We start from the raw sequence: 18,172 nt of genomic DNA on the forward strand, positions 1-18,172 counted from the left end.
ATCTTTTAACACAAGATAGTCCTCTTCTTTCTTGTTGTTTAGAGTAAGTAAATTTGTATACGTTATCATATCGCATGTTTGTTTACAGCGTTATTACATTATATATATTTTATTATATTATATATAGTCAAATCCTGTTTTAACGAATACCGTTATAGCGAAAATTAAATTTAACGAACACTTTTCTAATTCCCCAAATAAGTTTACATAGGAACAATGCTAGGTAACCTGGAATTCCTTTATAACGAAATTTCATTTTAATGAAGTGATTCCTCCGGTCTCTTGGCATTCGTTATTACGGGATTCGGCTGTATAATTATTATTGCATTGTATTATTGATTAAATGTCGTTCTTATTAGTCATTTTTATGTGAAATCAGTTTTTCCATTATTTCCTATGGGGGGGGGGGAGTTTGATTCGAATAATGAGTGATTCGTGTAACGAACATGTTTGCGGAACAAATTAAACTCATTAATCTAAGTTCCACTGTACAATATTATATTTTCTAAAGTGATTTGAGAACACTCTCATGAATTATGATAAAACCTGATGTAATGCCACACTAACTTTAAACTTCCCGTTAAATTGTTTCTGTGAAAACGATTCAAAATCAATTTCAGAAATTCTGGCTGAAAACTTACTTTTTGTGGTCCCATTACCAGCAATTTCTGCGAGATCTATCTCACTTTGTTCAGCTAACTCGGCGGATATGTGCGAAGGTGATCTTAAGCTCACTGGAAATTCCATTTCAGAAGGAGGTAAATGAGAAGGCGTTGACTGAGATTCAGGAGTAGGCCGTTGAGATGATGGTGATGACTTCGGTGTGGGCAAGGGGGAAGAATAAATGTTTGGTGAAGGACAAGGCGAACTGTCTGCACTGACTCCGCCTTCTATAGTGGGTAGAGTCACCTGAAGAGTCTCTTTGAGCGAAGCTCCAACACTCTGGCCCATTGCTGGTCCCCACAGATTCCATGAAGGCAATGACTGAGGAGGCATAGGTCTTTCCTCTTCGTTTCTTGTAAGTACAGGCTCAGACTCTGTGCCAGAAAGGATTGTGTCATCTTCTGGTACAGCTCGAGGTGCAAGCGATATATTTTCTGTTTGGCTTCCTCTCCTTTCTTTAGTTTGGGCATTTTGTTCATCTACAGCTATAAAACCAAAAATATAAAATAATTATCATTATTTAATCATATACATATATATACACACACACACACAGGGTACGTAGGGAAAGTCCCTTCATCGTGGGAATAATTTGTGAACTATTGGTCCTAGAGAATAATACTTAACTCACACGGATAAAGGACTTGCATCCCGGAAGGGACAGAGACTGGGCCATATTTGGTCTGACAGAGAATAATACTTTTAATTGAAAAAAAATGTAAATAATATGTATATCTTGGATAAAAAAGTCATTCTGAGACCTATACGTTATTTGAATACTTTCTTCAATTGGAAGTATGCCTCTAGGATCAACAGTTTGCATATTATTCCAGATTAAAAGGGACTTTTCCAAGGCACCCTGAGCAAAAGGAACATATGAATTAACATACATTAACCCTTTAGGCAGTTTTTAAAATTTTCCTGATCCGCATTATAGTTGCCACAGTGGAAATCGCTGAATCTTTTAGAAATTACCACCTATTTTCCAGAAAAATGGGTTTTTTTCTGATAGTGAGAGCTGATAAATGCTTTCTTTCCCCCTTCCCCAACACAAAATAGTAATGTTAATAAAAAAAACAAGAAAGGGGAGAACCACTGTAATTTTCTGTTATTAATACTGTATGCATAATCATATACCATCTCAAAGGGAAAAGAAAAACACCCTTTCTCTCTCCTTAAGTTACCAGACTTTGAACAAAAGCTGACTGGCAGTTGATTGACCCACAGATGGGGGAAACGCGCTATCAGGCAAATCTCTCTGTAGAGTTGACTGGGTTCATGATTGCCAAAATGAGAGGGTTTTAAGAAGACAAGATATCTCTCATGGAATTGCCACTGTAAGGACTAAAATACATTGAGCTCTTCCAAACTAGTTTCATTTCCAAAATTATTTACAGATATTTTTTAAAATATTACTAAGAAACGTTATTAGCTGCAAATTGCAAACAGGAAAAATCAACAATATACCTGGCAACAATTAAAAATTTATAAGTTTAAATAGACAAAATGTTACTGGTCAATGAACAACATAAAGTCAAAGGCACTAGAAAAAATGTTTATAACAGACCAATACTATTATAACCCACTGTTGGGAAGGTATTACAAAGTCACTGTTATAAAAATTTATTTTCCTCTGTGAATGATTTTTATCATATATATACATACATAATGTCAACTCTTTAGCAAATAAATAAGATTGTAATGCCCATAGAGATTTTAATGTTAAACACATACCTCTTTCAGTGTGCTCAATTATTTTCCGTACAGCTTTCTTCAGACTGTTCGCTCGAGACATGAGTGCTTCCCTTTGAATAAATGTCACCTGTAAAATTTGTATGAGGTTTTGAATGAAGCTTGATAATTAAAAAAAAACTCATCAACTGTTTACATAGCCAGAATGATCCACAATCAAAACCACAGATTTAAACATTTTCCAGATACTCACTTTTTTCGACTGTGACTTGGCAGTTCCAGCATCGACACTTGGTGCATTAGTCTCGATTCTACCAGTAACTGGTTCTATTCCTCTATTCCTCATGGCTTCTTTCTGTTTGGACTTTTGAAGAAGCTCTGCCGAAGCCAAAGACTCTTCATTCAAGGCTTGAAGTAAGTTATCAAGCTTCTGATTCAACACTTCACACTTTAAAAGTTAAGAGGGAAAAACTCACTATTGAAAAATATAATTATTAAGATATTTAATTGATTAAAATAAAAAAGAATAACATCGCCAATAATGAACAAGTCTATTAAAAAAATTTTTTGCCTTTAGCTTTCATTTTGGTATGACAAAAATAGGCTAGTTTGTGAGAAAAGATACAAAAATTTTTTATAAGGTAATCAGATTCAGTGAATATTTTTTGTTTTATTACAACAGGTAGGACAATAAAATAACTATTTGAATCATAACTGAAGCATAATTTATTTGTTTGATAAATAGGAGGGTCACATGAAAATCAAAAGAAATTGACAGATAGATGTATTTTCTAACATTCAATGATTGAACATGAGTAACACGTGAAACTTGTATTTTGAAATGACAAAAAGCAATAATCACCTTATGTGAAATAGAGTCCCCCTCCTCATCTGCACCAATTTTTTTTGCATAGGCAGCACCAACTTTGGCAATAAAGTCTTTGACTGTTTCACAGAGGACCCTGCTCATAAATTGAACATGAACATTTCTTTTAGAAATCTTGTTTTAATGTAAAGAGATGTATATATATATTTTAGGACTTTTTCAAGAAAATCACAAATTGAAAAGCCAATAAGAGAAGCTGTGAATTCATGTTTGAGTCATTGGTCAGCATAGTTTTAACATACAAAAACAATGTTTAACCCTTTTGTGGGTAATTTTTTCGTCTTTAGAATCTTTTTTTTTTTTTATTTAATATTGTTTTGAGAATAGCAATAAATGAAATAACTTTTTTCTATTGAATGTATCAGACTCACACTTTCACGCCCAAACTATTAGTGTGATACACTTCCCAAAGGAGTATTTACGCTTTTAACATCCTTCAAGAGTACATAATGATATATGTTTAACCTTTTTTTAACATTATATTATACAGTCAATCCCACTTATTGAAATCCCAAATAATGTTATCACTATACCAAAGAACAGAATTGATCAATGTCATAACATGGGGAAAAAATAGTTTACAGTTATCAGGACTTTGAATAATGTTATCAATTTCTTTTTCCAGCAAAATATATTTTTTTTTTTGGCATATTTTGAAGTTAAGGTATAACCAAACCTTTTTTTTTCCTGTAAGTTATCGTTGTTTGGATTCAAGGCTATGTAGGAGGCTAGAACCTGTTCTCTCCTCACTAGCTGACAAACATTTCTGTACTTAATGTCACAATTAATTTGTAGTGTTCACTGGGATCCATGTACTGTATGTGTGAAGCTGTTTTTGCAATGACCCTTCTATAGTGAAAGCAAATGTATGATGAAAAAAAATCTCTCCTTCAGTTCTTGATCAGTTTTTTTCAGTTGACCAGATTCAAATTTTTTTTACTGAGAGACTTTCACAAGGGATCTATGAAAAGCATTATACATTAATAAGTATAATTCATGATATACATTAGACAGTTCCATTCTAATGCCTCGCAATGGATGAAAAACAAAAATGCAAGATTTTAGCTTAATGGTGGGGGGGGGGGGGAAAGCCACACTTCAGAACAAAAAAAAAAAGGAACGATTGAACATTTTGTAGAAAAACAGTTGTTCATTTCTACCATTATCTGTTTACCAAAGGAGTATTTATCCCATTCGACCAAATGGGATGCATTGGGACAGTATTTGCAAACAGGATTTTCTTTTGATATAGGCTATTGTTATCAGAAACACCAGAGTTCCAATAAAGTCCACGCCACTTAATGTGATCACATTTTATTATAATTCAAAAAGTTGAAAAGAGATTTTATTATAATAAGAAAACTATATTTTCTTCTTACATGAAAGCACTCTATTTTTTTCCCCTGAACATGTGAATTTCTAACACTGCAATGGCCAAAGCAGTCACTTTGGCTGTTTTTGATTTTGCAAATACTATAATCTTCATAATACAAATACAAGGCCACAACAGGCAAAATGCCCAACGAGGTGGATGAAAAAAAAGGTGCCCTAACAAATATGGATGTCATATTTCAAAAATACAGCAACCCAATTAAAAGCTGCTATAGTGGTCGAGTGGTGATAGTGACGGACTCGCATCCAAGGACCCGGGTTCGAACCCCACCGTCGCCATAGTGGTGGTCGGCTGAAGTTGGTTTTCTGTTTCCCAGCTTCAAGGCGCGAATACGAGCCGATCTCCCTGTTAAAAAGCCTCGCCACAGAGAGCAACAGACCTACAAACAGCACAATTCAATCATAACACATCATTCACTTCACTTCTGAAATATAGATGGCAGCACTGTAAAATCAAACAACACTACATATGCACTCAGACTGTTAGGTACACACAAAGTTACACCTCCGGCACAACTCACTAGGTAGTCAATCGCCCATAAATGGTGATAGACTTGAGTTGTGTTCGGTTTGAAAGAAAAAAAGAAAAGAACCAAATTAAAAAGGCAATTACAAAAACTATAAATAATATATATATATATATATATATTTGTAATTGCCTTTTTAATTGGGTTCTTTTCTTTCTTTTTTTCTTTCAAACCGAACACAACTCAGGTCTATCACCATTTATGGGCGATTGCCTACCTAGTGAGTTGTGCCGGAGGTGCCGTTGGGCATATATATATATATATATGTATATATATGTACACACACACAAAATATTATACAATGCCCATAAAATGTATTTATATACATATATATATGGTTGTCTTATTCCAAGTATGGCATCCATCATGGCTCAGCCTATTTCATCAGCTAAAGTTTCACGAGCGGGTAGCCTTTTAAGCCCCTCCGTTCTGGGAAGCAAATCCAAAAATTTGGTTTCTTCAAATAGAGTCACAATCAGGACCGGTGCAAATTTTGTGGCCCGGTGCAAAAAAATGTTTGCGGCCCCTCCAAAAAAAAAGTTTATCAGTCACTCCCCAACTTGTAAATTTTTAGACTTACAAACATAAATCTTGAAGGGGAAAAAATTGTTCAGGAAAAGAACTCATTTTATTACACTTATTTTTTTAATTATTTCAGGAACGCATTGATAGTTGAGATCGTAATCAAACACAATATATTGAATGGAAATTGCGTTTTAATTAATTTGACGAAATTTATAAATGACATAATAATTGGCGTGATCCACCTACTTACACTTCGTCATGGCTCGAATCATATTGAACAGAAATTTGACATACTTTTAAAGCGTTGCATCGTCTTTAGCAAAGATATGTTACAGTTCGATAACTTTGATCATTTTTCAAATCTTTTATTGTTGTTTTTGCTGAACTAATGGAACTAACGCATATAATAGTAGTAAAGGAATCAAGTACTGGGATTCACTGGTATTCACAGAAATAAAGTTTATTCCGTTTAACGTTCTCACTTGGAAAGTTCTTGCTGTGAGTATGACTTATTTTCGTAATTCTACCCTTTACTAACACATAAAATTTCCTGTTTAGAGCATTTTCCTGCCTACAACGTTTTTTATGACGAGTTTTTGAAAAACGCTTTAAGTGGAATTCATTATATATGAGCACTCTGACGTTATTACTTGTTTAAAACCAATTGCCACAAATAATATCCAAGATTGTAATCTCAATATTTGAATATTCAAACTGGAAATTCAAAAATTCTATTCATACATTGTATATCCGCCTTCCGGAATGTATGAGAGAATGATTCTCAGATGGTGGTGTTAAGAAATTTCGAAAAAGTTTTCAAGCCTCCCTAGCAAGGCTGTAACTAGGTTGGGGCAACCGGGGCAATGCCCCAGGGCCCCATGCGTAATAGGGGGAACTCCAAAAAATTTAAATTTTTTTTGCTTAATAGAAACCCTTTCCGAAGGGCTACAAGGAAAAGTCTGCCCTGGAAAGGCACACTACGGCCTTGCTCCCTAGGAAAACATCATGACAGTTCCCAGGAAGATATGCAATTAACACTACAAAGTTACCTCACTCCGGGGAAGTCATGATTTAGTGATGTCCATGTCACAGGCTACTATGACTAATGGAGGCACCACCGGATGAAACTACACATTGTGCACACTATTGGTACCTTTAGACTAGATGGTAACTCCAATATATGAGGGAAGGATAAAATTACTAGATTTCTTTTCTGGCGTCCCTTTTGTTTGATGCCCTAAGCATGTTTTTTTTTTCTTGGTTGATGTAGCCGTTATATCTTTAATCAGCGTTTTTCAACATTTCAGAACCCAAGGACCATTAAAATGTCTGAAACAAATTGGTGGACCACTTTTGTCCCGTATTACGGAACATTCCTGTAATTTTGGTTGTACCGGTTTTTTTATACATATTGTCTCATTTTTCCAGTTTATTTGAATTTGTAAGTAGTTAATACACATCATTTTCATTATATATTATGATAATTATTGCGAAAAATATAAACTTATATTTTAAATATAAATATGTGAGATATATATTTATATGTCTCACGTATTTGTCAAGTTCAACGTTTTTTCCACAATTTTTCAGCGATTTTAACACAAATTGGTGATTGTGTCTACTTCTGGCGCGGTTTTTGGTGACAATTTCCGATCTTCTGTATTTTACTCCATTTAAGAGATTCTAATTACCGTATTTTTTTCTCAATGAAATAAAGTGATCCGTCCATTTGAATAATTTTTTTGTGCACATTTTTTAACTGTGATTTTTAGCAGCCGTTTATTTTCTTCATTTTCCAGCAATTGAATTTTTTGGTAAATTTTAGAAACATCCCGCACTTAAGCTTGCATTTTCATAGATCTATGATGGACCTACATACATCATTTTACTACATGATATTTTATTAATGTTTATACGTTATTACATGTAATGCATGAAGGCATAATTTTTAGATAACTCCATATCGTTATTAGGCCTATCAACACAATGGTTGAGTAATTTTTCATTCAGTCAGAATTATTAAGTCTGCTTGCGGACCACTTCTGGTCCACGGACCATAGTTGAGAAACGCTATCTTTAATGGCAGAAAGAAAGGCTAGAATTTTTTCAGGGGTAAAAAATGTGACCACCTGCATACACTCTTTTCCTGTTTGACATAAGCTAGTATATATACCTAATAACACAAAAAATGATATTATAAGGGCTTCTAACTGAAAGCTTCCTTTCACAATCAATAATGGTTTGATGGGGGAAAAAATTAAGTTTTAATCAAAAATTTCCAAAACAACTGCTGAGAAAGAAAAGGGTTTCTTTTGTTCTTTTGAAAGAATTGCGGCCCACTGCGACCGCACCTTTTTCACCCCCCTAAGTCACAGCCCTGGTCACAATTAAAAATGGCAGGCATAACCACCGATGGAACTAAATTTCATTCTGTTGTAGGAGCTCTTGCTTGTAAAGTGTTGAACTATGTTTCTAATATCATTCGTAATCTGCGAACGATATAATTCGCAATCAGCAGCACATGTATGACACACTCAAAACTTGAACAATTTGAAGTTTTGAAGCGGGCTTGAACAATTTGAAGTTTAGTTTTTACTTGTACTGCTCTTGTGTAAACATGTCATTGTACTCCTAACTAATTATACAGTAATAAATTGTTATTGTTTTTAATATGTTTTATATTCTGACTACATTCAGCATCAGGATAATTGGTGACCTTCGTGCGTATAATTTACAACATTGTAGTTAATTATTTTGGTGCCAACTTGGATCTGTTCACATTTCACTTTCGCGCCATGTGCTTTCCAATCATGCGCTCTCCAAAGTTGGATATATTCCAACTTTCTAGTCTTTTGGATTGGTTCCCAACTTCGAGGCGCAAATGCGAGCCGATCTCCCCGTTAAAAAGTCTCGCCACAGAGAGCAACAGGCCTACAAACAGTACAAATATTCAGTCACTACACATCACTCACTTCTGAGATATAGATGGCAGCACTGAAAAATCATGCACAACACTAGATACGCACTAAGACTGTTAGGTACACATACTTACACTTCCGGCACAACTCACTAGGTAGTAAATTGTCCATGGTGATAGACCTGAGTTGTGCTCGGCTTAAAAAAAAAAAAGTCTTTTGGATTTTGCCGCTGCTGGGGTCGACTGGTCATAATGACAGACTAACATCACGAGGATCCGGGTTCGAACCCCACCGTCACCGCAGTGGTGGTCAGCTGAAGTTGGTTTCCTGTGGTTCCCAACTTCAAGGCGCAAATACGAGCCGATCTCCCCCATTAAAAGTCTCACCACAGAGAGCAAGAGGCCTACAACGATAAATTATTCAATCATTACACTTCACTCATAGTTAGAAAAACTGGTGGCAGATGGCAGCAATACACATAACAAGTATTACCCAGAAACAAACTTCACATCAGGTTTCACTACACGTACATTCCTGCATGTACCAATTCGTTAGGGGTTCTGCAGAGGAATATGGACAAGGTGCATGTGTGGTTTAGTAGTAGTCTTTTGGATACTTGTGATGCGTACATGATGCTACTCAATCGCTGTGATTAACTTACATTCCTGAAATACAAGATGAGAAATAAACTTTACACTTCTGATTTGCAGATTGTTTATTTTTCCGGTCTATATACTTGGCACCACATCTGGGTCACCAATTATCCTGATGCTGAATGTAGTCAGAATATAAAACATTAAAAACCATAACAATTTATTACTGTATAATTAGCTAGGAGTACAGCAGCATGTTTACACAAGAGCAGTACAAGTAAAAAATTAAACTTCAAAGTTCACACACCACCTTAAACAAAACGCGCCATCTACAAGCATTAAGATGCACTACAAAAAGAACTATACCCATAAGAAGCAGCATAAGGAGGGTGCGTCATTTATACAGACTACGACGTACTACAGATAGCTTCTCGATTTACCCCAAAAATGTTTATCATATTTCTTTTTAAACGTGTCAATTGTGTTAGAATCTACTACCCTGGGGGGTAAGCTATTGCATTTATTAACAACCATATTAGAGAAAAATTCCCTGTGACACCACAACCTGGAATTGTCACATATCAAACGATACTGGTGTCCCCTTGTAAAGGCAGTTGATTGACTGCGAATTAATAAATCACTGTTCATCCTATCCATACCATTGAAAATTTTGAACACTTCGGTCATATCTTCCAACACATGCGTTCATCCAACGTGTAAGTATGTTACAAAAAATTAAGTCTCTCTTCATAACTCAAGCCACGTGTGCCAACGAGGACATGTGCGGCTCTTTTCTGCACTGCAAGTCTATGTCCTTCCGTAAGAATGGTCTCCAAAACCTTACAGTATATTCTAGTCCAGGACGAACTAAGCCTCAAAAAAGCAGAAGAATAAGTTTAGAATTGGAAGACACCTTTTTAAAAATAAAACCGAGCATTGCCTTTGCATCTTTTACCACTGCTGAAAAATGTTCAGAAAACCTAAGCCGCTTGTCAATGTGAATTTTCAAGTCGGTCACCCTAGTTGCATCCTGGATAGTGATACCATTCAACTTGTAAGAGAAACATGGGTTGTTCGAACCAAAATGAGCAACCATGCACTTGTCAACGCTAAACTTCATACAAATACAACGCCACAATAGGCAAATCGCCCAACGAGGTGGCTGACTTAAGAACATCATTCATGGATCCCCGAGCCCCTACCTACTACTGCTACACCACACATGCACACCCCCCCCCCCGCGCGGAACCCCCCAACGAATCGGTAGATGCGGGAATGTGCGTGTACGTGTAGTGCAACCTGACGTAAAGTTTGTTTCTGTGTAATGCTTGTTATGTGTAGTGCTGTCATCTGCCCCCAGTTTTACTAACTATGAGTGAAGTGTTATGGTTGAATGATTTACCGTTGTAGGACTGTTGCTCTCTGTGGCGAGACTTTTAAATAGGGAGATCGGCTCGCATTTGCACCTTGAAGTTGGGAACCACAGAAAACCAACTTCAGCCGACCACCACTGTGGGGTTCGAACCTGGATCCTCGCATCACGAGTCCGGCACTATAACCACTCGACCACCACAGCGGCAAATTGCTCTATTGCTCTATTTATTTGCCCATGTTCCAATCATGTTCAAGTGGGTCTGGAACAACTCCCTATCATTTTGATTACCAGCTACCCCCCCCCCCTTTAGCTTTACGTAATCGGCGAATTAGCTTCCCATCAATACCCTGATCGAGTTTATCGATAAAAAGTTAAAAAAGTATGGGTCCCAAAGACACTTCCTTGAGGAACTCTACTTGTGACACCTGTCCAATCACAGAATTCCCTGTTCACCATAACCCGTTGTGACCTATCACTTTACCACGATTCTATCCAATTCAGGAAGTTCCAATGCCAATCTCGTATAAATGCTTCAAGAGTTTACAATGTTGGATCCGATTGAATGCCTTCTGAAAATCCAGGTAAACATCTACATTTTTGCTCTTACCCACGTGATCATAGAAGCAAAGGAGGTTAGTTACGTGTGACCCCCTTCCTGAACCCATGCTGATTATCCGACAATACACTATTCTTGTCTATCCACTTCACCAATTGTCTCTTGAATAATTTTATAATAATAATAATTTTGATAATAATTTCCAAAATTTTCGAGAGGGAGCTCGTCAAACTCACTGGACGATAATTGGACACTGCTTTTCTAGTACCCTTGTTAAATATCGGAACAACATTAGCAAGCTGCAATCCCTTGGGACTATACCCTCAGCAACACTCCTGCAAATTTATACGACTGTCCCCAACAATTCATTAGCACATTCCCTGAGGACCCTGGGATAGATATTATCTGGTCTTGGTGCTTTGTTTGCCCATACATTTCTTAGAAGATTTAGAACCTTCACGTCTTCCACTTGAATATTGTTGAGGATTTTATAACATACTTTATTTTTGGTGACTTTTCATTATTTCTGTACTTCTCTTTGGGTATAAAAATTGAGGGTTTTGTTCTGAAGTTATCAATGTTTATACCTGTAACTGCGAAGTCAAAAATGACTGCTTTATGCTAATTGTATAAGTTTTTTCCTTGGGGCTGGTGTATACTTTTTCTTTTAGTTTTATCATTATTTACGGATGGCACACACACAACCCAACACACATTCACGAGTAACCCACAAATAAGAAAAAAATAAATAAATCTATTCGTTGGGATAGCAGAAGTATGTGTATTCACAATCAAAGCATTTACAAATACAAATACAAATACAACGCCACAACAGGCAAAATGCCCAACGAGGCGGCTGATAAAAAGATGCCCATAAAAATATGGTTGTCATATGTTTCAAAAATACAGCAACCCAATTAAAAATGCAATTAACACAAATTACAAACAATATATACACATGATAAAATATTATACAATGCCCATAAAGAATACTTATGGTTGTCTTATTCTAAGAATGGATAGCTTCTCGATTTACCCCAACATGTTTATCGTATTTCTTTTTAAACGTGTCAATTGTGTTACAATTTACTACCTCCGGGGGTAAGCTATTCCATTTATTAACAACCCTATTAGAGAAAAATTCCCTGCGACACCATAACCTTGCATTGTCCCTCACCAATCGATACTGGTGTCCCCTTGTAAAAGCAGTCGATTGGCGGTGTACTAAAAGTTCATGGTCCATCCTATCCATCCCATTGTTCCTATCCATTCCACAATAGAATCTAATATCAAAGTTGAGGAAATGTTTGTTTTGATCATTCACATGGTATGCTAAGTTTTTGTTTTCGTCATACTTTTCATGTGGCATGAAAGCCACTATGAAAACATTATTCATTCAGTGTGTAGTAGTATATAGCATAGCTGCCAACTTTTGAAAATGAAAATTCGGGAGATTTTCTCGCAAACCCGTATTTTATGCTAAAACCACTCCCTAATAAATACAATAGGGATTTTTTCCAAATAAAATAGGGATTTTCCAAACATAAAAGTTAAAGCGTAGGGAATAAAATCCCTACTGAAGTCAAATTAAAATAGGGATTTTACACACATGGAAGTTAAACCTTTGGGAATAAAATCCCTACTGAAGTCAAATTAAAATAGGGATTTTACACACATGGAAGTTAAACCTTTGGGAATAAAATTCCTACGCAAAAAACAAGTGAAATTGGAGGCCAAAACTTCAATGATGTAAATATAAATATTGTGTTCAATCAGAAACGCTGTGAACACAATCAGAATCTGCGCGAATGACCCCAAAATCATCGGAAGATGAAGGAAAACACCGTCAATTTTTGAAGAACACTGACTTTTTGTGACACTTGCTCGATGCTTTTTTTTTAATTTCACATGAGTGATGATGGCAGTCTTTCCATGCCCGATGTTTATGTCCGTAACACAACTTGTACAAAAAGGAAAAGTAGGCCCTCTTCTGGAACGTTTGATGAAAAGAAATTCATCGGAATAAGTATCTTTAAAATTGATTAAATATGTTTTTGCTTATCAGTATTCATGCTTTGTTATATCGCACGTACGTAACTTCAACAAAAGAAATTTTGTTCATATACGCGTCACTATAATCTTCAATTATTATCCAGGACTATTGGCTGCTAAGCCATTTCCCTGCACGATAAGACAAACAACTTTCTTGTTACCATCAGAGGGTTTGTAAAACTTCCTTAAAAAGGGAATTTCCCCATTTACGACGTGTGACGTCATTTCGAAAGGGAAAAAAAAAGAGGCTTCATGCCCCACAAGAAATTCCTTAGGGATTGTTTTCATAAGCGGGGATTTTTTTAATGAAGTAGGGAATTTTTAGGGACAATTAGGGATTTTTGTGATTTTCGTAAAAATTCGGGAGATTTAAGAACTTTTCGGGAGGTCGAGCGATGAAGCTAAAATTCGGGAGATTCCCGAAAAATTCGGGAGACTTGGCAGCTATGATATAGATATGGCTCTTAAAAGACAGACGTGTTTGAAAAATAATGATATTATATCAGTACTAAATGATGTTTTAGACAATGAATCTGAGGAGACTTATGATGCAAACTCTGACAATGATGATCATAATGTTTTTGCTATAACCACCTGGAAGAGTAATTTAGTGATTCTCGAAGTGAATTATCTTTTACAAATACTGATAAATATTAAAAAAATATTAATTTCTTCAACATCAATAAATTAACCATGTGGAATAATGCTTGTTTTTCTTTCTCTAAAAATTTGGAGCGATTATAAATACATTATTTAAAAAAAGAAACAGCAGCAGTCAAAATGACTGCCGGTGGCCCTTATAGGCATATCATTTAGTCTGGCACCTCTAGTGGTAAGAATAAAATTTAATTTTGTTTTGAATTTTTCAATAATATTAAACATAATAATAATGTTTAATAATTCCTACGGACATGGACAAATCCAGAAAACATACAAGAAATTTTTTTCCCCCTTGAATATTATGGTCGATTTCTCTAAGCTAAAGGATCAGAAAGGGGAATAATAGGAAAAAATACTTTCATCAGCCTTAGAAAGGGTAAAAAAAAGGTTGTAGATTAGGAGACTATATGCTAAATAGTAAGAGTCTCAATTTTTCACATTGAAGCAGTCAAGTGATAATCCCATTGGAAAAAACATATTGCTGAAACATCATTAGTCAAACCAGGACCACAGATGATTTCTGATGAAATTTCGAGCTCAAATTTACAGAGCCAATCACAACTTCTAACTCATGAAGTAACAGCCATGGAAGAAACCAGCAGTAACCCTTTTACTTAACATCTAGAAAAACTCTTAATTTCTAAGACATATAATATGAATGTTATTGATATTCAACTTTTTGATTCTTGTTAGTTCTTTTTTTAATCATTTCGGTTGCACCACAGCAACTTTATACATAAAATGGGCTAACCAAACTAATATTCATAGGTGCCAATTCTCAAACTTGAAAAATCTGTAGTTTATCACATGATGAAATATTTTCCATCAAAGAAAACATGCCATACAAATAAAAGGGGAGACTAAGGATTTTTATAAATTGCATGGAGTGACCATATGACTCACTTTCTGGGGATGTCCCCAAATTGTTTGTTGTCCTGATTTTTGTTTTAAATTGTCCTATTATTTTCGTATTTTCACGCCTACTTGAATTTTTTACCTTTCACTCAAATCAAAGATTAAAATTATTTTGCCAACCTGTAAAAGAAAACAATGACTAAATATGAATATCTCACATATTTGTCATGTTAAACATTTTTCTTTCGGTGGAATTCATTTTAATCCACTACAATTTGCAGTAGTGCTTCATTTCCCACTATTGGCAGTTCTTCTGCAATAAAGAAAAAGACAAAGTTGCCAATTCTTTACCAATAATTGGCAACTTTGCTTACTTTTGGCATCCTATTTAGTGACAACTGATTTTTCATGCATGAAATTGTAATTTCCCATATTTTTCAAGAGAAAATATGGTCAGTCTGTAATCGCAAGGACTGAACAAGTATTTTCTTTAGGGAGTTTTCATTCAAGCAAAGTGAAATTTGAAGATATTTGGAAATTTTTCTATAAAGAGACGAAAAATTGCAATAATCTGGTTTCCAACAGGAAGATTTTATTATGGCTAAAAAATCAGAATGCTTTCAGGTAAATCAGAAGCACTAGCACCTATGAATATTCATAAATAATGATGTCGATGAAATCAAACAAAATTTAAATGTCTGACCATACCTGGCAGATGATATAACTACAGAATGTTGATCAGAATGAAGTATTTTGGTTAAGTGAGCCACTACAGAATCTTCATACACTGTTATTGGATCAAACTAGAATGAAAAGAAATAATTCATAATTTGAAAAAATTATCAAATCTTTATCTTTAATATTAAATTAAATCTTTTAAAACTTTGTAATCTCTGTTAAGTAGTTATAAATTTACTATATTATTTTTTCTTTGTCAAAACTTTGTAACCCAACCCACTGGGTTTTTTTCCCTGGGTTTTATCAGGGTCTTTTGGACTTTTTCAGGATTTTTTTTTTTGGGGTTGGCTCGATTTACTCATTGGCAAGTATGACCTTTGATTAAGGCCTCATGATTTTGCGGGCCCTACAATTCAAATAGTATAGGCTATATTAACAGACAAACATCTTTGACCTTGGTTGAAGGGGGCTATTGATTTCTGCTATGTAGCCAGCCTCCCCAACCCCAATTAAAATTGGGACCTGGACATAGGCTCAAATTTGCTGGAAATGTTGGGGAATCTCAATCCTAATATTTTTATCATAGCTGTTATAGAGATGGTAGCAAATATCGGGGGGGGGGGGGGGTTACCAGTGCTGTCTTAGGGCACGGCCTGGGGGCCTCACAAAAATTAGATTTGGAGGCAATTTTCGTGAATTCCCAGTAGGGCAGAATCACTGCCCTACTGGGGGCAATCAATCAATCAAGAAAAATCACTTGGCCCGGGGACCCATGATGCTTTTAAGACGGCTCTGGGGATTACTCAGGCCATATGGGCCCAGTTTTCGCCTGTGTGGTCCTAGATACATTATGCTGTAGCAATTTTTTTTATCAATGTTCTTAACCCAGTGTGAACCGGGCCTTGGGTGCATCACTCATGAGATATATATTGCAACCCTATCTACCTTTTTTCCTCCCTCTCCTCTCTCTCATCAGCAGACGAAGGGAAAGAGAGGGAAGAAAAGTGAATTCAAACACCATTTCTTTCATTTCATTTTAAAAAGGTAAAAAGGTAACAAAGGATTCCACACTCAGCAACTTTCTGCAGTTGGAAAATAAGTTTAAAATTCTGGTCTGATGAAATTGGATTGAGATCTCAGTCCCTCGCTTACGATGTGTTAAAATATAATGGGGGGGGGGCGAGCGGAGGGAATATAACATAAATAGCAATGAACACATGGATTTACGTATTTCTCTTTAGGATATGACAATCAGATAACATTATTAGAATGCATACTGTTTGTTAGTAAGTGCAGTTTTAAGGTGCAATTTGCCAATCACTTGCAAATTACTCAAAAAAGTGAGATTCTCGTTATATGTCACATTCTAATGAACTTTTACTATAAATGCTTCTTTACTGAATCGCTTTGATTAAATGTTTGAAAATTAATGTGCTCATTGAAAAAAAGAAATATAATAAATCTAACTACAAAAGCTATGGGATAGGGGGAAAACAGTTACAATACAGCAAAATTTCACAGAACAGATTAGTACCAGCAAAGAACAGCACTGGTAAAAGCTTTATGCTTGTAACAGATCAGGCTAAGGGTTATTGAATACAAACCTGAGTGGTAAGTTTCCTTGGAGCTGGCATTGTTCCCTCATATGTCATGACACACCACCTGATGAAGAAGAGAAATAATTAAATTAATAATGTATACCAACTCACTAATGATGCAGAATATAAATTTATTCAAAAACTTGACATTTTCTGATGGGTAAGAAAGAGTGAAGGACTGTGATATATATATATAAAACACTGTTCTTTGACATTTGTCAAGTGTGTGTGCGTGTGTGAGTGTGTGTCTTGACAAATGTCAAAGAACAGTGTTTTATGTTTTGTTATACCTAATAACAGACATCCTTCAAAGAAATGAAACTTTGCACATGTTTAATAGACATCCTGGAATATCTTTATTATGCCAAATGTGGAACAAGTATCGCCACATAGCAAAAACCGATAAGCAAAATAAAAAAAAAATGCTCCGTAAAGCAATTGTAAACAGCTATGAATAGTGCTTGTTCTGCTGAAAATGACAGATACGGGTTCTTCAGTATGAAGTGTGACATCGGACACTGATGCACATTTGGCATCTGTTATGAATGTTGTCCCAGGGGTGGAAAATGTAGCAGGAAAAATGTTTTTGTAGCATTTATCAGTTTTGTGTACTAATTTGAAAGTGAAGCAGTAAATAAAATACACAGTTTTCATATGCATATATGTGGTAGCGACCACAAGATTACCTTTTACTTTAAAAAAACAGTTATCTCAGCTCAAAAGACGGGGGTGCTCCCCCTTCTTCTCTAGAAGAGAAATATATATATTTAATTTTTTTAAATGAAAAAAATTCGAGAGACTTCTTGATATTTATATTTTTATTCTCTACAATATCACCAAATAAGAGGCTTTTAACAGAGACATATTAACACATATGGTATTTCAGATTTTTAAAATTTGAAAATGAGTGTTTTTAGATTCAGCTTGTAGACTTGGTAATCACTAATTAAAAAAAAAAAAATCACTAAAGGAGAAGCTTGAAACACTCAGAGAGGTAATTATTTTTCTTGTTTTTGACGCTGATGCAAGTCTAAGTAGTACTTTTGTTCTCTTGAGTTTCAAGCATTTTTGAATGTTTGATCTTGCTTCTTCTACCAAAATTTACCCAATTCATATTTAAAATGATAAGTGGTTTTTTTTTATTTCGCTCTTGATCATTACTTCAGTTTGATTAAACATACTTTGAGATAACTTCTTTTTCT

General features: G+C 35.3%; 1 protein-coding gene across 7 annotated transcripts in view; it reads right to left on the bottom strand.

Moving 5' to 3' along the window:
• Positions 1-18,172, bottom strand: part of LOC149065182 (diacylglycerol kinase delta) — a 170,294-nt gene that overhangs the window by 54,605 nt on the left and 97,517 nt on the right. For all 7 annotated transcript variants that reach the window (XM_089254486.1, XM_089254483.1, XM_089254485.1 and 4 more), the window contains exons 12-17: positions 16,977-17,034; positions 15,403-15,497; positions 3,218-3,317; positions 2,609-2,803; positions 2,398-2,485; positions 642-1,148 (exon numbers count right to left, since the gene is read on the bottom strand). In XM_089254486.1, coding sequence (XP_089110612.1) covers positions 642-1,148; positions 2,398-2,485; positions 2,609-2,803; positions 3,218-3,317; positions 15,403-15,497; positions 16,977-17,034 — 1,043 coding nt within the window. The remainder of the gene's footprint in view (positions 1-641; positions 1,149-2,397; positions 2,486-2,608; positions 2,804-3,217; positions 3,318-15,402; positions 15,498-16,976; positions 17,035-18,172) is intronic.

Source organism: Pholcus phalangioides, unplaced genomic scaffold (assembly GCF_987345545.1).
Source record: "Pholcus phalangioides strain wild (caught in Gottingen) unplaced genomic scaffold, Ppha-v1.0 ptg000041l_1, whole genome shotgun sequence".
NCBI classification, from domain to species: Eukaryota; Metazoa; Arthropoda; class Arachnida; order Araneae; family Pholcidae; genus Pholcus; species Pholcus phalangioides.